The 25,224-nt window shown below is 39.4% G+C and overlaps 1 protein-coding gene across 5 annotated transcripts in view; it reads left to right on the plus strand.

The window, feature by feature from the left end:
- Positions 1-25,224, plus strand: part of St18 (ST18 C2H2C-type zinc finger transcription factor) — a 133,865-nt gene that overhangs the window by 37,356 nt on the left and 71,285 nt on the right. For 3 of the 5 annotated variants that reach the window (XM_048420497.3, XM_085677084.2, XM_085677083.2), the window contains 2 exons: positions 819-873; positions 3,114-3,144. In XM_048420497.3, the coding sequence (XP_048276454.3) occupies positions 819-873; positions 3,114-3,144 (86 nt within the window). The remainder of the gene's footprint in view (positions 1-818; positions 874-3,113; positions 3,145-25,224) is intronic. The other 2 variants (XM_085677086.2, XM_085677087.2) reach the window with 1 other exon arrangement.

The following is a 25,224-nucleotide window of genomic DNA, read 5'->3' on the forward strand; positions in this document are numbered from 1 at the left end:
TCTCATTTTCCGCAGGCAGAGTACCTTACTTACATTTAAGAATTCTGAAAATGTGCAAAAGTGAATTAAACTGAGAGGTTATTTGTGGGTTCTAGCAAAATGGGTAGATGTCTTGGGGTCAGAGTATATGAAAACAGAAGGCTTTAGACGCCTTTGTATCCCTTTGATCATTTGTTGGATTACATTTAAAATATTCAGTAATGATGGGAATTTGGTACTTCCATGAACCTCTCTTGGATTTTACGTTTCTTCTATATTTGAGTGATATCATGACTGTAATTTTTCTGGAATTCAGAGAGTAAATGTTGATAGTTATAACTCCTAATGGTATTTTTGGGGGAGCTGCTACAAGCGTTTGTCTTTGGGTTGCATTTTTACATAGGCTTTTGTTTTTCCTAACTTAGAAGATGTATAATTAGAAAGCATCTAGAAAGCTGAAGGCATTTGAAATCAGTAAATAAGTCTGGATCTTTTGTCTTCCTGTTTGGAGTTTTCATTTCACAAGCACCGCCGAAGAGACAACCCTTTTGCAGTCTTTGGAATTCTATAAGTATGCAAATCATTAGCAAACACTTGTGGCCAAGGCCATCTGCACCCTTGCTGTTAGCATCTCTGGTTTCCAGCATCTGTAGATGTGTCTCTAAATTCGGTGGTACTCTCAAACAGTCAGCCAGATTCCATAGAGCCCGAAGGGGATGCAGGAACCCAGAAGGCTATACTCTGCTCTTTGTAGAGATCTTCAGAATGTCTAGTTACATGTTTTCACAGTCTGATCAGTGACAAAGTAATCATCTCCTTACTTTGTGTTCACATTGCAGATGGATGCAGAGGTTGACGATAAATCATTGCCTACTCTCTCAAAAGGAACCGAAGGTGAGTGAGTGAGCAGGCTCTCTGACACTGCCTACCACACCGTGAAGGATGGGACTGCCTGTGCTTTTCCCCTGTGTGTAGTAAGAGTAAGTGGGGAATGCTCCACAGAAACCTTTGGGTAGCAAGAGTGATGCTCTCCAGTGACGGGAACAAAAACTGGATTGCCAGTTTACTGCTGAGGCTGAATTTTATTTTTATGCTGTCTGGCTTAGTAGTCCCAATCCCTACTTAGTTCAAGTGAAACGGTAACATTTGTTTTTTGATTCTTCCTGCTGGGAGTTCCAGGCAGCTCCAGAAAGTAATGTTTGGAAGGTTCAACTTGCTGGCTACCCCTCTTTTTTTTTTTTTTTTTTTTTTTTTTTTTGTAACCAACAGATGGTAATGTAATATTGAAATATAAACAGGCCCTTGATGATGTAAACAGCTGGAAAACAGGATTGACTGGCAATTACACCCCTCAAGGAAAATAACTTTTATTATAATTAGCTATATTTTTGTGACCCTGAATTCTAAGTGGAAAACTAGTTCGCCATGGCTCTGAAAACATCCTGGAGAGCTGTCCTTCACACTCCCTTCTGGTGTTCATGCCCATGCGGAAGAGAGCTGAGCCCAGCAACCCTGTCTTCCTGGGAAGGTTTGGCTACCCAAATGCAGTGTGATTGTTAGCTGTGTGTTTACATATGCAGTCAACGTAGTTAATTCCTATCTTACCAAAATCCAGAGTACCAACATTTTTCAGTCAGTCAAGGGTGAAATTTTTAGTTAAAATGTGTGCAGTTGTTGCCATTGATCGATGCATCCCAAATGCACAGTAATCTTGTGAGCAGTATGGACTTTTGTTCACGGAAACAGAGCTTTTACCCCGTACTGGCATTTAGTTTTACTTTAAATGACGTTTCACGTAATCATATCCTGTATCTTTAAATTTGACATAATGTGTCTCTAGGGCTTTAAATTTTTGTGAGGCAAACTTCTCGATGGGATATATACTTAAGAAAAATAGTCAATCTCTTTTTTGCCTCTTTAGTTAGAATAAGCTCGTGCTTGCTCTAGATAGCAGGATTCTAGAGATTGGACTGTGTTTCTCTTATTTTGAGTTTTCAGAGCATACCACTCTACCACACTTTCAAGATGTGGGTCTTTTAATTTGCAAATATTTTTGGTCTTTATTTTTATTTTATTTTACTTTTGGCGATGCACACACAGCCTTCCACAGAGCCAACATGTTCTTTTAGAAGTGAACTACTGGTTCTTGCGAAGCGTGAGTAATTTGGGAAACCACCTGTTGTCTCCCTCCATATGCTGCTTACCCTTGTGTAGGCAGGTATTTACCAACACGACTTCCTTTAGCTCCCAGCCTTTCAGGCAGAAAGTCAAAGCTCTTTCTTTGGAAAGGCTGTTGATATTAACAGTGCTGAAGCTTGCTCCCGTCTCCCGTATGGAGGAACTGTTTGGGATCAGATTGAAGCACTTACTAGTGAAGTTAACATTTCCCTCCGGAAGCTTGCTTGCTGGTATTAAATGTGGATGCTCAGAGCTGTTGTGTGGCACACAAGTAGATGCTTGTGTGAGCCACCAGATCTATCCCCACAACCACAAAAATAAATAATTAATAAATAAATGAAAGCAGTAATCTTGAAATTCTTTTAAATAGTTTCTCACTGGGTGGTGGTGGTGCACACTTTTGATCCCAGCTATCGGGAGGTAGAAGCCTATGAAATGAAGGCCAGCCTGGTCTACAGAGTGAGTTTCAGGACAGCCACGACTGTTTCTCAGAGAAACACTATCTTGAAAATCCAAAAAAAGAAAGAAAGGAAGAAAAAAGAAAAAGAAAGAAAGAAAACATTTAATTGAGAGAAAAAAATCAAGATTTTCTTGTTTCTGACTTCTTTTTAAAATACCTCTAACTTCAGGTCATTGGGCAGTCTCACCAACAAGGAGCCAAGACCACCCAGTGTATCAAACCTAGAATGAGTCTGTTTGGGGCTGTGTTGTCTGCTTTCTTATTTCCAAAACAACCATAGTGAAAGAAAACTCGTTCCATTCAGGGAGAAGCCAGGTGGTGTCTGTCCTAGCCAGTCACTAATGTTATCTCTAGGTAGGGGGAAAGTTTCAGTCATACAGTTTAAAAAATAAACTCAATTGAGACTCTCTCTTTTCTTTCCTATCTTCCTTCCTTTCTTTCTTTACTCTTTCCTTTTTTCCTTCTTTCTTTTCTTCACTTTTGTTTTTGTGAACAGTACCAATGGATTCTCTGATTCAAGAGCTCAGGTAAGATCTCCCCTTCACGAGTCTTTCAAATATGAATTGCTTAGATTGGTTTAGAGTGAATTGTCTTTCTCCAGCCTCCTTGCTTTTGAATGAGGATCAAGCCAAAGAGTAACTTCACGTCAACTCTTTCTAACCCTCGGGGAAGCAGAGAAGAGCAGAAACTGTACTGATAATGAGGCTGAAAATATTTTATCTAATGTCCTAATTTAAAAAAACATTTTGTGTAATATCAGTGATTACCTGCTTTTCTTCACTGACTACTCTTTTTCATATGCCTGTATATCATGAGTGACTGGATTTTACACTGATCGTCCAGGAGGCTGATGAATGAATTACCTAGATACTAAGTTATCCATTTTTTTGTTTTAAATGATTAGATAATTCCATCAGCTAGGTACTTTCAATTTTTAACCTACACAATAGAAAATATTTGACTTTATTTTTTTAAGCAGGTCCCTCTGTTTCCGTTTTAGGTATTCTAACTTAGACATTGTTTGGAAAGTGCTGCCTTCCTGAGTAATGCAGAAATCCACTGGGGTTTCATTCACAGAATTATTATCAAAGTATAAACTTTAAAAGTAAAATGCAAGTAGAAAAGAAAGGACTTTTGGTGGGGGAGAAACACAGTCTGAAAATACTGGCTTTGAGGAGTACAACTGCTCTTGCAAATCCAGTAAGTCCCCCCTCCATGCACTGGCCTGGCTTTCCGAACTCAAAACCTCTGTTTGTGTTCTCACGGGAATGTTAGACAAAGGACTGTGAACGCGTGTCACCTACTTGCACTGCAGAGGGATGCACTAGCAGGCCGTACACCTTATTCCAGGCCCTGCGCTTAGAAATTTCCAGAAACCTAGGCTCTTATTTGCCTCCTCTTTTATGTGATTGAATTTGTCCCAGCATCAATTCATTTGCTTGTTTGGAATTCCGGTGTACTTCTTTATGAAAAAATGCTTGCAGGAAATCTATAGGTTTGCCTGGGTTAATGATATCATCATTAAGAATTTAAAAGCTGGAACAATAGAAGCAGGACACATGCACATACACCTGGGCCAGATTACAGTATGAAATCATCACGTGTGAAGTATGAAATTGCTTGGCTCATTTAAAATTTTGCCTGTTAAACCATCTCTTGTTTAAAATTTCTGAGTTGGGAGGCGGATGTTTAGATGATCCAGGGGGATGCTTGTGTACCATCTTTTGTGACCACGTGACTGGCATACCTATGGCAGTAACCACAATCCTTTTAAGGATCCAAACCATTCACAGAAAGGAAAGGAATCTTTTAACTGATAGGCCTTAAAAAAATGCCTTTAAAGCAAGAGAAATGTGAAGGAATAATACGCATGCATTGACCTAGTCAGAGTGTCCACCTCAGATGGAGGTGCATGTGGAGTTAAAGAGAGAAGCAAAATGCGGGACATGTGTTATGTAACGTTGTGGAAAAATTATTTTTTACATATGCTGTTAGTACGACTATAGTAATAATAGTATTTTTTGAGGTCTTATATACCAGATGTTGCTAATTTTATCATCCACGTACTTCATTTAATCCTCACAGTAACCTTATAAGATATAAAATATTATGGCTGCAGTTTTCAGAAAAATACACGGAAATTAAGAGCTTATGCAAATATCCCATTGATACATGGCTGGTCCGTCATCCTGACTCTTGGCTCACAGGTCTGTTTCTCTTCTGGGCTGCGTTCTTTCTCACCCACAACCAATCCAGCCTTGGGTGGGAATCACATAGGTACTGTCCCATCACCTGGCACCTCAAGAGGCTAAATCTCAGAGCATGGCACTAAGCCTTTGACAAAGTCTACTTCTGGACAAAGAATTCCTTGTCTCCTATTTCTATTAAAATTATTCATATCAAATATTCCATTTTACCTAATATGTTAATAGAGGAATTCAGAAAGAAGGCAATTGTGGCTGGGGAAATCCACACATTTTCTGGCCTTTTTAATGAGAATGAGTTCAACAGAGTATTTCCTTAAATTTGGTCAGAGTTTATACTCAGCGGGACAGCCCTGCTTAGGCTTTCTTGATCCCCAACTGTTTCTTCCAGATTAACTTGACCCAGACATAGACCCTAAGTGCCATTCTGCATATATCTTATGGAGGTTGGTAAAGTAACAATCTTTATGAATACATATACTGTTGGTGTCCTTATAATTTTTGTGTCCAATTCCCTGCACTCACTTTTAACTGACTCCATGAGGTTTTCTTTTGCAATTGAGCATCACACCCATGTGTCTGAATTGTAAATGTCGATAAGAAATGTGGAAGGCTTCCCCCAGGCTAGAAGTTATGATTATAGAGAATGCAGGTAGGTTTATATAGTTCTCTTTCAAATGAACTGCACATGTTCCTGCTTTCAGAGTGATGACCTACAAAAAAAGAATACTAATACAAATGAAGCTAATTTCAATATACTATTTATTGTTCATGACACTAATAAAATTGATACTGACATTCCATCTTCCTATTTTTCTGTATGTCAGCTATTGTCATCGCCATTAAAAAAGCAATTTATAACCACAGGCCCAGCTTTAATAATCACCCTTACTAGCATTTCCAGTTTTCCTCAAACACATTCATGCTACAGGTGTCACGGAGAGAGTTCTGCTGTCTTCCTCAGTCACAACCACTGTATTATCGCTGCTCTCATCCTACCACTGTTTCCTTATTTCGGAATTGTCTCTACTAATACCGCTAACTGGCTAGCGTTGGTAGTCAGTCCGCCCCTTCCTCTAATTGGGAGAACACACTCTTACCTCTAACATGACTTTCTTATGTGACTCCTTAGAGAGACAAATGACAACAAGGCCTTACTGTCCTTCTGCGGTTTATTGCTGCTTACCAGTTGTTATGTGTTATGATGGAATGTCTAGTTTGATGTCTCTTCTTACTTTAGTTTCTCTAATATTTTATTTTTGTTAAAACCCCATGTTTGACATTTTAAGTTTTAAATTGCTGAGTACTTTATAAACGCTAATCAATAAACTAAAAAAAAATTAATGCTTTGAACATAGGTGAAAACTTTCCTAACTCAAAAAGTTAGAAGGTATCCTGTTTGTGTTCTTTTTCAAAATTTTAAAATACAGTCTCATTTTAATACTTTATGCATTTAATTTTAATAAAATAACACTTTAATTGATAGTAAAGATTATATTAAAACTGCGTATATATTTCTAAATTCTAGGTAACAATTAAAGGAAGTATTAACAAAAACTTATTTAGTTGATAGAAAAGCATCTTAATATCTATCAGAGGAGCCTTTTACAGGAAGATGAAGTTTGCTGCTTAATAAGAAAACTTAATAAACTATTTCAATACTATTCTGTATTTGTGAACTTTATAAAACCTGATAGCATTTGGCACTGAACTTGTTACTGAGTGACCCTGAATCAGTCCATGTTGAAGCAGCTCTTGAAACAGTACACACAGTGTCTAATTAGATCCACACAGTAAGCTTGTAAAGCAGTCAGGACAAGTGACATTAGCTACGTTTAGCTTTTGAGCTGAGTACAGGGCCAGGACCTGCTTAAAGCGCAGTCTGGCTGAGGAGAGGGTTCCCAGGCAGAGCACAGGTCCATTTGCCTATCACTTCCTGTAGGCACTCTGTACTGTTGACTGTGGAGGCAGTCCTTCGTGTCCCGTCTGCATTGACTTAAACTTTATCAGTACATCCTGGCTTTTAAAACAAGCTGCTGCAATTTCTTTACTCGTGGAATATCAGCTACAAAGAAAGCACCACCTTTGGCTTGTTTTCGTGTGTTGGCTGTGACTTTAAATCTAAATGGAAATGTTAAGAAATGACGCAAAGCCCCATCTTCTGTATTTTTTGATTTCCTTACTGGTGAGATATCAAGTGCACTGTGAGAGAGGTGCTGGGATGGACATGAAATTCTAACCCATCTAGTACCCTTAAACCAAGTGACTCATGAGTTCAATGTCCTCTATTCCATCACCCATGTTAGCAGAGTGTTCTCTCAGCCTGCCAGGGACTGAACCTCTACAGACTTTATTCTCTTGTTCATCCAGAGCCATACAACAGCTAACCACTTAACATTTACAGCGTTAGGCATTATGAGTGTGTGTGTGTGTGTGTGTGTGTGTGTGTGTGTGTGTGTAGTGATTACATTGATAGCCATGATATGTTCTACTTTATGTTATATCTCCTACAAGAAAATACTAGGGAGCTAAAAAGTAAATGCTCATAAAAATTGAGAAACTTCCAAACAAATTATGAACTAAAAGTGTGTTGTGCCTTTCTTATCTCTTCCTTTTATGCTCACATGCTATCCCAGGGAAAGTGGTGGCCTCTATCAACCTGTCGTTACAGAGTTAGAACCAATGCCATTGATATCTTTAGAAACCAGTACTGTTACAGAATTCTACTACCACAGACTGTATTTAGTTTAATCGTGCAGATTCATTTGCAATTTACTATTATGTTTTTCAGAACGTCGTAACCAAAGGAGGAATTTGTTTCGATATTTGCCCTCCACTCCTTCTTCTGCACCCATGTAGTGTTGATACAGTGGACTCATAATGGACAGCATAGTAAACCCGTGAGATCAGGTCACAGCATCTTCAGAAGGATGGGAGCAAAGTGTTCCCATAGGCGGTGAACCATGTCACACTAATGTCTTCAAGCCATTTCACAGTAGATATAAGATGTAGACTTTCAGATTTTCATTCTAAGGATTCACCCAAAATTGTATTTCAATCAGATCTCCAATACTTCCTTCTAAGAAAAGGTTCCTCCCCATTCCTTTGCAGGGGAATGGATGAAAATGGAGGTAATGATATTTGTAGTTTTTGCTTACTTTTGAGATTGTAATATAATTATGAGCAATGCTGCAATCAACAATAAGTGCAAGTATATCTGTGAAATAAAAAGCAAGATACTCTTTGTATCTCCATCCTGTTACAGGTTATGGCTAACAGAGTTCGCCCCTTTGTCTTTGCTTGTGTGGGATTTGTGCTTATTCTTCATGGCATCTCGTCTTTCTTGTGCCCCATGACCTGCTAGACAGATCATGCTAATACTTTCTTCCTGTGTTCCCAGAGCTTTTCTGCTTCTCTCTTTTAAGGCAGCAGCTACTTTGACTCATCGCCCTTTTGTTATGTTCTTCCATTTGTCTACGCATTGAAAAGGAAGCAGATTCTAGGCCTTCAATGCACAGTTAGATTGGAAAGACAAGAGAAAGGGAACAAAGTAAATAAAAACCTTATCAACCTTACGTAACTCTGTCTCTTTATATAACAGGCACTTCTTCTTTAAGTATAGGGAAATACATTCTTCTGTGTATCCGTATGCTGTTTAGAAATAAAACACTCTTACATCATTAGCCTCTATTTGTCTTTAGAATAAATCATGTTAGCGGTTTATTGAAAAAAAATTTTACTTAGCCTCTTACTTCTTTCCAACTGTCTTAGAAGTGGATGGGGGAAATCACACAAGACCACACTCCTTGAGGAAGAGCAGTGGTCAGTTAATAGTTGCTGAGGGAGGGAGAATCATTCTTCTCTAGGATAAACTCCCTTATAGGCTATCAAGTTCCAAGTGGTCACCATCACCCTCCTCTCTGTTTCTGTCTCTGTCTCTACCTCTCTCTCTCTCTCTCTCTCTCTCTCTCTCTCTCTCTCTCTTTTTCTCTCTTTCTCTCTCTCTATTTCTCTCTCTCTCTATGTGTGTGTGTGTGTGTATGAGTAACATTAAATGGACTCAGCTTGCTGTACCTTTCTCTCTCTCACGCACACACACAAATATACACATGCATGTAAAAAAGAATTTAAAATGAGGTCATGAAATTGAGAGGGTGTAAGGGCATGGAAGGATTTAGAGGGGAAAATGAGATAGAAATGATGAAAGCATAGTCATAGCATACAGAGGTGAATCCCACATCAATTATGTAACTATAGTACTTCTATATGGGATTCTCAAAAAATTCAGTTTAAAACAGGGCCTGCCATGCTTCCTCTTCCAAATTCTTAAAGTCTTTCTACTGCCTTGTACCTTTACTTAAATTTTTGAGAAAAATTTATTAAATTGTGTTAAGGACAGCAACCATATTAATCTAGCCATGACTCCATTAAAGCCAAGATTACTTAGATAGCAAGGTCTCCACTAGCCCCTCAGTTATCAGCCAGCCAGTGTATATTTGTCTCTAATTTATTTTATACCATCAATAACAACTTTTATCTATCTTTTAATGTATTGCGGTGTCAAATGTAAAAGTGAAGTGTTTTTTTTTTCTTTTTGTCAATACCTACTGTGGTCTTATTTGGTCACTTTCAGTTAAGAAGAGAAGACAAAATGAACAGAAATAAACACCACTAGTTCTGAGCGAAGGGATCTGAGGACAGGTAGCTCACGCACAAGCCAATACTCCATGAAAGTCTTCGAACACATGGAAGTCTAGGCTGGCAGGTGCTGAAGAGCTCGGGACAGAGCCCCGCCTGAGCATTAGCTGTGTTGCTGTCCTGGTGAATCCGAACAGCAAACAAACTCCCACCTGCCAAAGATTCACTGAGGGATGATTCTCAGAGGTGGGATTTGAAAGGCACCTCTGGGACGCATGCCAAATCAAGTGCAGACTGAGTCTCTGAACCTTCCTGGTGTGGGAGCCACAGAGTCGACTGTTATTCCAGATTGTTCTGTGAGCACGACTAAAGGAGGCCTGCGGTTTCCTCAAGGTGTCCATGGTGATGGCTGTAGAGCTCCCCGCCCCTCCCCTGGAACACACAGCATCATGGACCCTGAGCCATTGCTGCTTTAAGATTCCATAACATAGCCAGGGGACTGTGTGTAGGTGGATCACTGAGCTTAAAGTAAGAGTCGGAAGGCCACCTTTCTACATTCATTCTCAAAAACACATATTCTCTCAACATGGCTGCTATGTTCATTTTCTTCTACCGTGTGTGGCTAGCTTTTCTTTGAGTCTCTAGTCTCAGGACACCAGGTTCCTCAAGGTATATCATTTTCTATACCAATGCTGCTCTGAAGATCTCATTTGGGCTTTAATTATACCTGCATAAAATAAATCCACATCTCCTGCTCTCCCTACTTTTCTTGAACTTTCAGCTTCACAATCATCTCCAGATGAGTTCCCCAGAAGGTTCCTTTGTATACGCAAACTTGCAACCAGATCCTCTATCACCAGTCAAGCATCCACCTAGCCTTCCTCTTGTTAGTAAATGAGGGAAAATGTAACCTATGAGTTGACCCCTCTCTGTCCAAAACTATGTGCAATCTTTGCTCTGGCCATTCAACCTGCACTTGTATCCCTGGCCTTCCGAGTTCCCCAGTCCCGGAGTTTGCAACGGTCTCAGACCTTCCTGTGCCTCCAAATCCATGGGATGCTGTTTCCCACTTGACTATGTGGCTCCTTCCCTTACTTATTCCAAAGCCTAACTTTGACTCCCTGTTGACAAGACTTCCCAGATGTAACCGTTGCATCTATGAGTCCCCACTCCACAGCTTTTCCTATCCTTCACTTTTATGTTTTGTGGGACAAAAAAGTCACAATCTGTCCTAGTCTAGCTGTGTTTTGACATTATTTCTAGTATGCTACTTTTATGACATTTACTTTGTGACAGTGAAAATTGTCATCTACTACCCAAGTGATAATATCTACCTCATACAGGATAGAGCCTGGCATATACTAGATACTAATGAAAATGCCAAATAGGGAGAGGGATTCTGAGAATTTCAGAAAATATTATGAAAAACAGAAATGGTTTTAAGAAGTAAGAGCCTTTAGTGCTTGAGGATTCCTATAAAACTGGCTGTTATGAACAATACAATGGCGTAAGAAACCCATTCTCTCTGGAGTGTGAACTAACTTACAAGTTCAGAACTCAGAGCAGGCCCTGCTTAGTGATGGTCTAAGTTAGACTATAAGACACAAGCTCCCTGCAGCCTTTTTCTTGGTTGGTATGTGTTCAGATGCTTGTGATTTGGTCAAAGAGGAAGGATGTGTAAGAACAGATGTGGACTCTTGAGTCCCTGTGAAGCACAGTTCTTGTCATTACTTTGGATGGAGTTCAGGTGGCTACGTTTGACATGATACTTCAAGGATTTAAGAGCAATAAAAAAATAGTATTCAAGAGAAAGGCTTGATGGATAAAGGTACCTTTTACCAGGCGTGATGACCTGAATTTGATCCCCAGAACCCATAATGGAAGAGATCTGACTTCTACACATGTGGTATGGCATATGCACGTACATGCAAAAAAACAACTAAGATTTTCTTAAACTGTATTTGCTAAGAACTAGATTTGCCTTTTATAATTTTGTGCTTTTGTGACTTCAGCCTTGATATTCAACTCATTGCCTTGTCTAAAACAGGTGCAGAGCAGTTGCTAGGCAGACGAGTAGACAAAGATTGCAAACATTCTAATCTCACCATTTTAATTCAGGAATCCTTATGAACAGTGATTTATAGACCAGGTTTCAGAAGTCTACCCAATGAGCGTGTAAGGCAGAGGATACAGTGAGGCTCTGGAGCTCCCCACTCCACCCAGGCCCTTCGTGACAACTGTGCTCAGGAACTGTGAACACGCCTCAGCACAGCCTGCTCACTGGATTCTGAGCCCCATGAAGTGGGTGCTGCTACCCACACCAGTTAGACAAATAAACATCAGCTCAGAAGTCTATGGGGCACTAGCTGCAGTATGCAAAGGAATACTGCAAAGAATGCACCCTAAAGGTTATGGGAGTCCCGTGCTTTGCTTCTCTGACAGAATACTGCAGGTCTCAGTAAATTACAAGTGCATTTATTTGATGCACAAGGAAAATCAAAATTTAGGGGTTACAAAGTTGCGGTAAGAGCCTTGTACTCTACCATACCTGGGCAGAAGATATCACATGCCAAGAAAGATGAAAGGGACACAAAATTCTCTTTAAAACTCTCCTATACCTGTGGAGACAGAGTCCTTAGGTCCCAGTTACCCCTTAAAGGCCCCACTTTTCCATATTTTGCAAGGATAGTTTACTTTTTATATGAGTCTTGGAGTTACCTTAAAACCACAAGTTTCAAGACTTGAACAGTTGTATAATGATCTGAATAAAATAAACTGAGAGAAGTCATTTTATGAAATCTTAAGCAAGAATAGTTAGTGACATCATGGTTCCTATTACTGATGTATAGAAACAGCAAGGTACAGCCTGAGTATTAAGGCCAGGAAAGCAGACAAAGAATTGGCAAAATCTGTCTTGGCCCCAAGAAAAGGAAAGAAGTAGCCAAGGAGGGATAACTTCAACAGCTCATGTATGGGGTGTGAAGGCGGATCTAGACACCCAAACATGCTATAATAGCCATGAACAACATGTGCAGACACCATGTGCTGATGTCATTTTTGTTGGAGTTCTTCTAAATCAAAGACAGTTCTTATTATTTTTTTAGCTCATTTGTTATTTACTTATTTTGGTTTTTCTAGACAGAGTCTTACTCTATAGCCCAGGATAATCTGGAATTCCCTATATAGTCCAGACTGTTAGTCTCAAACTTGAGGTAATTCCCCCGTTGCAGTCTCAAGTGATACAATTATAGGAACAAGTTATAAAACTGAGACAGCCTCTAGAAGCAAGTTGTTTCTAGTTCAGTGGTATACTTGGCTGCTAAAGTATTTCACAATTTGGCGTGGATGCATGTATCTTCACATACCCACAATTCTATCTGCAGGGTATAGCATGTGTTAGAGGAGATGGCCCATACAGAGTGAGCACTTGCCTGTTTCAGCACACAATTCCTCCTGTGAAATTCCACTCAGATGTGATGGAGACTGAAAAATGACTTAATATATGCATTGGTGAGGATGAGGATAAATTGGAGCATTACGATTGGGAAACATCCATTTAAAGAGACCTTGTGCATATCTCTAGGTTCCAAGGATTTTTAGTACAGGAATAATGACAAAAACAAAGGGCGTATTTATGGATCAAATGTCTACATTCAGATAATTTGATATTGTTGTTGCAGTTGTGAAGTAGCCATGTGGTCTTGAAAAAGTACTTTATCTGAGTTTCTAAATTGCATTAGCAGAATAAGGGATGCAGTTTGCTCTGGTTTATTTTCTCTCCCTCAGTGGTTGTGACATTGTTTCTGCCAGGCTTTGACCTACTGTGTCACATCCATGTGTGTGTCCACGGGCTAAGTGGTCACTTTTTCCCTTCCACCTCACATTTTACATCCTTGCTCCTCTGCATTCTCATCTCTTCTCCCATTTCTGGTCTTGGTGTTCACTCTGGAGAGCAGGAAGACATCTGTACTTTAATCACTGATGATTATAATATTTTCTAGTCTTTAAGCCCGTCTATAGTAACTCCATGGAGTTTGAGTTTTTCTTCACAAAACAAAAGACAGCAACTGGTGAGCTTTTTAGAACATGTTGACTTTTTCATTGTCAAGTAGAATCATCTTAATAGTAAGGGAGTACCTGCCTTCCAGATACACAGAAATCTGTAATGTGATTTTTAATGGTTTAAATATTTTAAATAATATTTTATTAATTATTTGAGAATTTCAGAAAGCATAGTTTGATCTCATTCACCTCTAACTCCTCCAGATCCATCCAACTTTGTGTTCCTTTCTATTGCATTTTGTTTTGTTTCACATCATCAGATTCAATTGGTGCTCTGCAAATCTCTTTAATTTGGGCCCTGCCATGGTCAGTCTACCAGAGGGGAGTAACACTCATAAAGAAAACTGGTTCTTCTTATTCTAGCAGCTAGCAAATGCCAATCTTTCTACAACTAAAATTGAAACCTCCTCACCTTCATACTGGGAAATTGTCTGGCATGGGTTTACACAAGATTTATTTATTCTGTCATAATTGTTGTGAGTTCATGTGTGCATCTGCCTTGTTGTATCTGTAAAGTATGGTTTCTTTGTTATCACCCATCATCCCTGGATCTTATGATATTTCTACCCCTGTCCAAATATAATCCTTGAGTCTTGGGTTAAAGGGTTTGCTGCAGAGATCCCATTTAGGGCTGAGCACTCCATAGTCTTCTTATTCTCTGTAGATTCAATAGTTGTGGGTATTCATGCTATATACCATCTACTATATGGAGAAGTTTCTCTGATGAGGGTTGAAAGATGCACTACTCTGTGAGTCATCTGGAATGGTTTTAATATGTCTATTAGAAGAGTGATATTAGTAGGTTCTTCCTAGGGCCTATGATCCTACCTAGTCACAGGCTCTTGCCCTGTAATAGTGTGAGATATGGAGGAGGTCTTAAATACAATCATAATGTAGTTGGTTACGTCCATTACATTAGTGCCACTATTGCACTAGTGGCCACATCTTACAGGACAATTACTATTGGAACGCATATGGTTCCCTTCTGTGTAAGATTTGTCATTACTTTTCTCCTCTGATAGGGTAAATAGCACCTTTCAGCACCATAAAAGCTAATCAGTTATGGGTGAAGCTTTAAGGTCATTACCAACTCAGTTTTTCTGTTTTATGGACTTAAGTATATGGTGTCTTTAGCAACAGGGTCTTACTGTCAAGTTCTGGAGGTTAAGCAACTAAGAGCAATGGTTTGAGGGAGACTATGACTTGGGTGTTTTAAGAAAAATTTCTATTATGAGCATTACAGAGATGATTTAATGTACCTAAAACATAATCCCAATTAAAATAGAAAATTATCTATTAGCTCTGGCCCTATAGAAAGAAAAAATTCGATGCCAAATAACCTTGCCAATTGTCTGAGTGTTCCATGACAGCAAACTAACCATTGATAAATAGCTACAAGTTATTATATGCTGAATTTCTGACATGGGTAATGGAAGAAGCTGAAATTACAGGTTTGTTTTTGGATACATGCTAGCCTAACAACGTCTGTAGATGTGAGCATGATCACAAACTTTCAAGAAAAATTCTAGTAAATCAGCTCAGGAGTTCTAGGAGTTTTCCTGGTACAATGAACCATGCCTCTGCAGCCATCAAGGCAGAAAAGTGAATTTGTCATTCTTAGTAATCCATTAATGCTTGTAGGAATTAAAATGTCAGTTTCAAATGCATTCCCAGGGCTTTATCTTCCTATTGGTCCCTGTTGTAAGGAAGGCTGCTTTTTTGTTTCCTGGCTGCCTGGAAGCTCAGACCTGAAATAACCACACATAAACTATATTATTTAAATCATTGCTTGGCCCATATTAGTGCAAATATGTATAGCATATTCCCCTTTAAATGTAAACAGACATTTATAAACAATATTTGGGAATATGGGCATAGTTCTCTGTAAACTGTTTCCTGCTGTTTATTGGGCAAAGTAATTTTTGAGGGATATTCAAGGTGATTTTTCAGGAGATCTTGGTCCATCAAACCATATTAGTCTGGAAGGATTCCACAGGTTCTCATCTTCTGTGGAAACAAAAGAACCTCTTTTCCAAAGTAACATATCCTCAGACCCAAATTTTGAAGACATAATACCTCGAAAATATATATGTTGGTTACTTACCTCCTTTACAGTCAAAAATTCGAAGGAAATGCAATAAGATACATAATCCAGACTCTCTGTGTATATTTCATCTTTATGTGACTTATTATTTTTACTCTATTACTTTTTCTACAAGTTTAATCTATGACTTATGTACTCTGTCTCTTTAAGACTTTATTTTATTTTTTTGAAGCTATTTACTTCCTTTTATAACTGTCTTAAAAACTTAAGCTGCAGCATTGCTAGGATAAATCAGCCTTGTCTGCTTGCTCCACCCAGTCCAACATGGTGGAAGTTCATTCACTGCCTCTCCAAGCCATGCATATTGCCCCAGTTCCAGGTATACAGCTGGTCTATGTTGCCATTAAGCAGGTTGTAGTACTCTGCTCACAAAACCCATTTAAAAGCTCCATAGTCAGACCTCATCAGAGTTCATACTGGAAGCATGACCCAGGCAGTCAGCATCTCAAAATGTCATGGCTTTTTTCTGCTACCACTGAGTCAGGAAAACCTCTCTTAAAGGGGCTGCAGCACACCACCAGCAAACAGCAAGAAGCTGTGTTAAACTCTGTATTTTTGTGTCTAGAATTGCTTTTCAAGCTCTCTCAGGTTTTTAAGTGGATTTAGCTGGCCACATTGGCATGCCAATTTGTTGCACAGAGGTTGCTTGTTTGTCTCAGCAGCTCAAACCTGAAAAAGCCACACATAAATTATATTATTTAATCACTGCTTGGTCCATTAGCTATACCTTCTTATTGGTTAACACTTATATCTTAATTTAACCCATCTCCATTAATCATCACAAGGTTGTGGCCTATCAGCAAAGTTTCACCACATCTGTCTCTGGGAGTGGCTTCATGGCTTCTCTCTCTGACTCTGCCTTTCTTCCTTCCAGCATTCAGTTTAGTTTTGCCCACCTAGCTCTCTTCAGCCCTGCTCTGCTATAGGCTCAAAGCAATTTCTTTATTAACCAATGGTATTTACAGCATACAGAGGGGAATCCTACATCAGGGCCCTGTTTTCTGATATTGTGAACATGTAGGACAAATAGGCATGCTTCACTATCACACAGCAGTATATCCAGAAAATAACTAGCTATTCAAGTGAAAAATCAGTGCAGAGAATATAGTATTTTACCAGATGACTTTGGGTGTGGACAAAAAGTGGGTCTATGATTATCTCATAAATTTTAGCAGAAATTTAAGATAACCTGTTCCTCATACAAAATGTATGATATTAAAACTTCACCTTGTTTGACAGTTCTGCAAGTTGTTCCTTAAATCACTATAAATAAGCATGCATATTAGAAGTATATCCTGTTAGGACAGGAAGAAATTTGCCCATCCTATGTGCCTCCTTACCACTTCCTCTACAACTTACTGCCTGCTTCACTTGTTTTAAACTTAACTGCATTATTTCTTATCATGTTTATACTTTCTATCTTTTTGACTAGGAGTTCATCATTTAACATTTAATACCGTTGTTTTTAGTTTATATGCATTGATGTTTTTATTGCATGTATGTCTGTACAACACACATGCCTAGTGCCCACAGAGGCCAGAGGAGGGCTGTAACATGAGGGGCCAGCTTGTTGGGATATCTGTCTTCGCCCGGTACCCCACAGCCAGCAAGTCCCAAAGAAAATCAATCACACAGAGATCTCTTTAAGTTATAAAGCTGATTGGCCCATTAGGTCAGGCTTCTTATTAGTTCTTATAACTTATATTAACCCATTGCTTTTATCTACGTTAGCCATATGGCTTGGTACCTTTTTCAGCTGTTAGCTCACATGTTGCTTCTCTGGAGGTCTGGGCAGGAATGGCAGAGGGAGCTTCCTGCTTCCCAGACTTCTCCCGTTCTCTTTGCTCCACTTCTACTTCCTGTCTGGTTTTCCCGCCTATACTTTCTGCCTGTCCAATCAGCATTTATTTAAAATATGATTGACAGAATACAGACAATTCTCCCACGCCAGAGGGCATTTATCCCTTTGGATAGGAGTTTACAGATTGTTGCTAGTGGCCATGTATGTGCTAGAAATCTAGCCCAGGTCCTTTGCAAAAGCAGCCAATGCTCTTAACCAATGAGCATCTCTCTAGCCATTGGTCAAAAGTTCTTGATAAATAAATGCCTCACTCTTGGCTGCTATTACAATGATCTAAGAATGTCACTGTAATCTAAATGTCATAATTTTTAAGCCAAATACAGAATATTGAAGACTAAAAATGAATGAATATCCTGATGGAACAGGATGACCAACATATATTAAAGAAACCAACTGTGTTGGCACATAGGTGAGCATGTCTTTAGCCATGTTGACTCAGTAACTATTGCTTTCCTAAATGGCCCATACACTCTGACCACAGCTCATGATCACCCCTGACAAATGTTGTGTCTACTCAGGCTTTCATAATAGCAGTGTATAATTCTCTGCTGCTGAGATATCCTTGCTCCAGTACCCTGTGAGTTTTCAGTGCAATTCTCCCATTATTTTTTGCCTTAAGGTCCAGAAGCAACACTTCCTAACAAAGCTATCTCTGAACCAATAATAGGTTCTACCAAGCTGTATGTCCAACAGGGCCAATCATGCTGCTGCCTAACATATAGTGTAGCCACTCAGAGCATGTTCTAGAACATCCTGTCTCTCAGGAGTATTCCCAGGTGTAGAATGTGCTATCCCCAGAACCTAAGAAGGCCAATTTGGCATTGTATTTCCTTGTCAGTGGTCAGAAATGCAAAATGCAATAATTTAGCATTTTAAAGAAATGAGTGGGTGTAGGAATGTTCCAGATCACTGAGCCTCTAAACATTTCCCCTCATATTCCAGATCATTGTTGGCTTCATGTTCTATTTTCTTTCTACAAAGACCCCTGTTATACTTACTCTTTCTTGTTCATCTGCTCTCATTAGCATGGTGTAATCAGCATACCACATTAATTCAGTTATTCTGATCCTTTCAGATGGCGCCATGGCAGAGGGCAGCACAGATCTTGGTATATTTGCATATGCATAACGAGTCACATTGGACATGAAATGCAAGTCTAAACACAAAATTCACTTAGGCCTTCTTTTACTTATGCGCAGTTTAGAAAGGTGATTTTACACAAAATTTTGACTGCATCTACGTTTTGATTATGACATGAGGACAGCTATAATGTCTGTCATGTTCATGCTTAAAGTCTTTCTGGTTTGGATGAATTTTAGTTTTTTTTTTTCAAATTTAGGATGATGTTAAATTGTTAGAACAAGTATCCTGCACTGTTATCAAACATGCAGTTCAAATGACTTCTTGTTTGAGTTTGTTCTGGACCATTACTGTAGAGTCCACTTTGGAGAATTAATTAGAAAGGTCGAGAGCACCAACTGGGAAAGTAGTCCATTTGAAGTTGTCAGCACTGCATAAACTCAATGTGGTTGTGCACACCTATCATCTTAGCATTTGAAGTGTGAGGGTGGGAAATCAGAAGGTTAAGGTCATTCTCAAACACACAGTGAGTTTGAAGAGTTTGAAACCAACTGGAGCTACCTGAGACCTTGTCCCCAAAGAAACAAATAACAAAGCAAAATCAAAAACAAGGAAGCATCAACCATTCCCTAAGTTTTAAGAGTGGTACTAATTGGTCCTTCCCACAGTATTTCATATAAGATCTGCTACTTTGGTGATTCTTGAGGATTCCAACTGTTGCTCACTGTCAATTAACCCCTACTCCACTAGTTCAGAAGCCCGTATTTATCTCTTCCAATATGCACACAGATGATAGACATCTGACCAAGAAGCAGGGCATTTCTATGGCTGTATTTACGACCTGCCACCGTCTTTCCCTCCTAATCAGGGTCTTTTCTTTCTTCTCTTTTTATTCAAATTTTTTCATATAATAAATTGTGATCATGTTTTTCCTCCTCCACCTCCTCCCAGATCCTTCCCACCTACAGAAATTCATGGTCTCTATCTCTCTGTGTCTTTCTCTCCATCTGTCTCTCTGTCTTTGTCTCTTTTCTGTTCTCTCCTCTCTTTCTCTCTCCCAAAAAAAGGAAAATCAAAATAAACAAACAAACGAAGCCAGTAAGGCAAAAAATATTAAAACCTAACAAAAAGTCCCCACAAACACAAAAACAAGGAATCTGTTTTGTGTTGATGAACTCTGTTTTTTGTTGGCCAATTACTATTGTCCTGAAGTGTGTTTGATATACCCAGTGTCAGTCCATTCAAGAAAACTGATTTACCCATTTCTCTGCAGTCATCGATTGCAAGTGGCTTATTAAGGATGGGACTGTGTTCACTTCCCCTTCTCAGTGCGGGGATTTTTGACTTCTAACCTTGTTCTTGATGTAGCTTCATCCCCTGTGTATCAACTTGAACACAGCGATAGTTCTTGAAATGTTTGTGCAGTCTTTCCTCACCAGAGTAATTGTTCTCCAAATACATTGTCATAGATCATCAGGGTGACAGGTGAAGGGAACAATAACCATAAAGACATCACCATGGTAAGGACCTTCCTCCCAGGGAATCACGGCATTACAATTCTGAGACGGGCCTCAGGCCTGCAAGCTTGGCAAGGGATAATGGGTTTTTACACAGTGGGTTTCCAGGCTTATGTATTCATTCCAAAAATGGCCATGCCCCTCTTCTCTTTTCTTCTATTGTTTGCAGTGGCAGTTCTAGATTTTCTAAATTAGAATTAGATGCTGCTTCTCTAGCTTCCCAAGATCCAATTTATCAGTTTGCAAGTACCATCCCCAGACTTATTAACAGGGTGTTAAATCCTGTTACATGAGAGATGGCTTCCACACCAACTTCTCCTTATCCAAGTTGATGTTCCATACCTTTGATCCAGCACCCCTGGGATCTGGCCCATATGTACTCCTCTAGCTCCTGCCATGAATAGTAGCTAGGTCCTGCAGCTCGCTTGGCATAAGGGCCCTTTCTGCTCTTAGCGGGCCAGATGATGTCGTGTATTGACCTTGGTTTTTGTCCAGAATGCAAGGAGGGAAGATAAAAGCATGCATTCTCTTACAAAATAAAAATCTCTGCATCATTTTCTGCATGGTATAAGGAGAGGGGACTTCATGGGATCAGAGAGTCAAGGCACTCTTCAGATACATTATTTCTAAGTAGATCTTATTTCTAGTCAGTGGTCATGCCAATTTAACATGCTCCAGATTTTGCTGCCCTCAAATCTTGCTTCTCAGTCATGGCAACAACCCAGTTACAAGTCTTCAACTCAAAGCCACTTAAATCAGTCTCCACTCCTGTCTGTATCCCACATCTACTCTGGCAGTGATGCCACTTAGGTTCCCCCTCCAAATATGTTCAGAATCTGCCACCACCGCTTAGGTACCCTCGTAGTCCAAATCACACACCAATCCTTATGGGCATGATTAGTCAACTTATTTTTCTATTTGTTTCTAAGCTCATGATCTGCGGTCTTTTCTGAATAGACCAATATAATATTACTAACACAAAAATCATTATATGTCATCTCTAAAAGTAGTACACACTCTTTAAATCTCAGTAGAGTCAAAAGACCTAAAGTAGTCTGTAATTCTCAGCACAATCTGGGCCCATCGTTTTTCTGATCTTGTTTTCTATTACTCCCCTCCACTTGTTGTCCATGGGCCTGTGTGCTCTCATGGAACGTTCCACACACAGTACTCCCTCTGGACCTTTAGGTTTGCATCTACTGTTCCCTGTCTAAAATTCTGGCCACTTTCTTACTGTTTTTTGTTTCCTGTATCCACTTCAATTATTTTCCTTTTTATAAATACATTATTTTTTTATTAATTCTTCAATGTCATACATGCTTACAGTATGTATGTGGTCACAGTCTTGCTCCACTCCTCCCTCAACTCCTCCCAGACTCTCCTGACACCTCCCCATCTGGTTTTTATATTTTTTTTTGACAACCTAAGTTCAGGTTGTGATGTTTATATACTCAGGAGTGTGGTTCCATCTACCAAAGTGTGGTTGACTTACCAGAGGTGATATCCATAAAGAAAACCCAGTTTCCCTCCTCTGGAAGCCACCAGCTTCCAATAGTTCCTCAGCTAGGAGTGGAAGCTCATGACACACCCCACCCCCATACACACATACAAACTTAGGAGTTCTTTTTGTAATTTTTTTAGTTTTTTGAGATGATTAGATAATAGTCTAAATACCTCCCATCTTTCATCATCCCAGACCCAACCCTCCCATAAGCTCCTCCTTGCTCACTTTCAAATTCTTGGCTTCTTTTTTCATCAATTATTGTTACATAATTAATTAATACACTTACAGGAGCAAGTGTGTTCTTAGATACATAAATATAACCTGCTCGGTCTATATAGCGTTACTTGTGTGCACATGTCAGAGCTGACTATTTGGTACTGGATAACTGAATGGTGTGCTCTTCCCTGAAGAAGACTATTTCTCCCACTTGGAGCATTCCTTAGTCATGTGCATCTTTTTGTGCAAGGCTGAAGCCTCTCGCTTTTCTGCAGGAACACACACTCATCGATGCTGGCACATCTATTGGTGTCCTATTTGTTCAGCTCATGGTTGGACAGCCATGGAGGTGAGACTTTATGGGTGTAACTTCTGACATTTCTACGAGACACAATCTCTCAGAATCCTCTCTGATCTTCTGGCTCTTGCAATCTTTCAATCCATAATTCTCAAATGATCTCCATGCCATACATGTTGAAGTGCTGGAGGTGTAGAGATATCTGTTGGGATGGAAGTTATGTTCTTCTGTAATGTTCTCAGACAGTCACAAAGAGAAGTTTCATTGATGAGAGTGAGGTATCTTGTCTGTGGGTATAATATGGAGAAACACTTTGAATGCAGTTAGAGATTGTGCTATGTCAATAGAGCAGTGCTGTAGGTTCTCTTTCCCAATTCATGGTTGTACTGACCCTGGTAGTTGGCTCAGTTTCCTCTACCAAACATGATTTCCCTCTTGCTGAGAAGGAAAATCTAATTTTCTTAGTGCAGATTTTCCTGATCATCCAGTCTTCTAGAGATTTTTATCTGTACATCTCCCAAAAAACTCAAGTAATAAAGGCTTGATGCTCGGCCTGCCTCCTTAAGGTCAGGAGGATGTATCCTGAAGGAGGTGGTGTGGCCCTGGCCCTGTTCTATTCTTGCATGCAGCTCTGACGTGAAGAATTTTGACGTTTTGTTGCGATGGCCAGCCACTCATGGACTGAGTCATTGTGAACGTTTCTCTTCCTCTAAACTGGTGATCGCAGGTGTTTTGTTACAAGAGCCTGAAGCTGGCAAGCTGTCTGAAAATCTGACCTTTACCTTCTGGTCTTTTATTGATCACTTTCCAAAAAGTATTTATCCTCAGGTATATGATGTATCCAGTGTAGAAATTTTTTACAGGAATATTACAATTTTATGTCTCTTTTCTCTTTAATAAAAACTCTCAGAAGAGAGATTTTTTTTTCCAATTTCATTCAATGCTTTATCTTTATTGGTATCTTTATATATAGTTATTGAATATTCCCTTGTGGCTATAAACTGAGCTATAATATTGCCCATATCAGTTTAAGTTGCTGAAAATTGTTGAGTTATGTTTTCTAAGAGACATACAAAAAGCCTCAGAAATGAACTGATTATTGTTCTAAGTATAGACTGAATTTGTTTTATAATTTTGTTATGTAATGCAAATGGACTCAAGCATAGTTTCTCTCTTTGGATAATTTGCACTGGGTAATCAGATTAATGTGCACTTGAATAGCATGTGTACACACAGATAGCACGTGCTCACACGGATAACACATGCACAAACAGATAGTGGAAATATTTGCAAAATAAGCCTCTCTGTGATCATGCTAAACTCTGTTCTTAGTCCATAAGAAAATACTTTCCATTTTTGCATAAAAAATGTTCTTCACCAGTAGTTCAAAATAATTGTGTCATCTTTTAAGAAAAAGTTGAGGGTTATAATTGCAGGCTAACTGGGTTTCGTCAGTTGACTATATTTCTGGCCTACAAAGGAAGACTGACATTTGCAAAGCCGTCTGGGGTTTTCCATGATTGATTGTCTCCATTCACTGGATTAAGCTCTTGCTGTTGACTAAACTACAGAACCAAAGCTGGACGGCTCACAATCCCTTGAAATTCCAGCTTCAAGGAACCAACCTCACCTTCACTGGAAGAACAGGAAGCGTTCTAACCACTGAGCAATCTCCAGTCCCTGAGCCTTGTGCCCAGCAATAGCCTATGGTTTACATTGCTAGTCTGTCTTTTTCTTGTTGGGAAGAGTTCTTTATGTAGTTTCCATCCTGCTTTATAAAACATATGTGTCAAGCCCCTTCTCCTGCTCTGTGGTTTTCTTCTTCATTCTTGTCTTTTGAATACTCATGAAGAATGTGAGGTCTGTGAAGAAGAATGGGCACATTCAGAGACCACAGCTCAGTGGACATTTCCCACTTGAGCATGCCATGGAAACTGATCGAGACCCAGCGCATGAATGGAATGATCTGCATCCTGCCTGGTACCTTCTGATACCAGACCTTTTACATTTAAATAAGATATAATTTACTAGTCATGTCCTTGGGCAAACCTCTGCTTCCCTTTAGGTCCCAAAAATGTTACATCACATTTTTTATAGAATAAGTTTTACACTGTAACCTTTCCTGAATTCTTTTGGTAGAGTCATTCACCATTACCCACAAAGACATGAATGACATCAACCCTGTTTGAGCTGTATTTTTCTCAGTTGAAAGCTTCTCTATGTTCCCTTAGAGCATTGCCTGTCTTGTCTGTTAATCTCTCATTAGGTATTTTTTACATTGCTATGCTATACTAAATGTAATTATTTATTATTGGTTTATAGATTTGTCACTACCTTTCAAATAGCAGCCTCAGTATGCTTATTGCCTTATCACCAAATTTTATTTATATGGTCTTTTGGATTTTCTTCAGATACAATCCCAAGGCTGGGGAGATAGCTCCATATATAAAGTACTTGCCTTCAAGTGTAAATATTTGACTTTAAATCTCAGAACCCATATAAAACCGGGCACAACAGTATCTATGATCTCAGTGCTCCTACATTGAAATAAGAGATGAAGATAGAGAATCCTGGAAAACTCATGGGGCTGATAGCAAGAAAGAGACCCTGCCTCTCAAACAAGTTAGAAGACCAGTATTCTTAACAAGTAAGAATACTGCTTATCCACACATAGTTGTTATAGTGTATATACACCCACACAGACATAAGAATATAAATATGATATATATGCAAATCACATAGTCACACCACACACACACACACACACACACACACACACAGTTTTAAAACTATATTTCTATAAAAGATCTTCCTCCAGGCTGTGGCCCCACCCCCACCATGCCCAGGACTCTGTCCCTCCAAGACCCACTCTGCTGCCTGACCCCATGTACCTGAACATCTTCCCTGTGGCCAGCCTTCCGCCACAATTTCACCAGACTACATAGACACAGGCACAAACCACACTAGTTGGAAAAATAGCAGACTACATAGGCACAGGTATAAACCACAGTAGCTGAGAGAACAGGCATAGGCATAAATCATACCAGCTGGAAGAAAAGATGAGTAAATGCTGTTGTAAGAATACATTCAACAATTGAAAGAGCAATATGGCCTCACCAGAAC

This window comes from Myodes glareolus, chromosome 16 (genome assembly GCF_982192425.1).
Source record: "Myodes glareolus chromosome 16, mMyoGla1.1, whole genome shotgun sequence".
NCBI lineage: Eukaryota > Metazoa > Chordata > Mammalia > Rodentia > Cricetidae > Myodes > Myodes glareolus.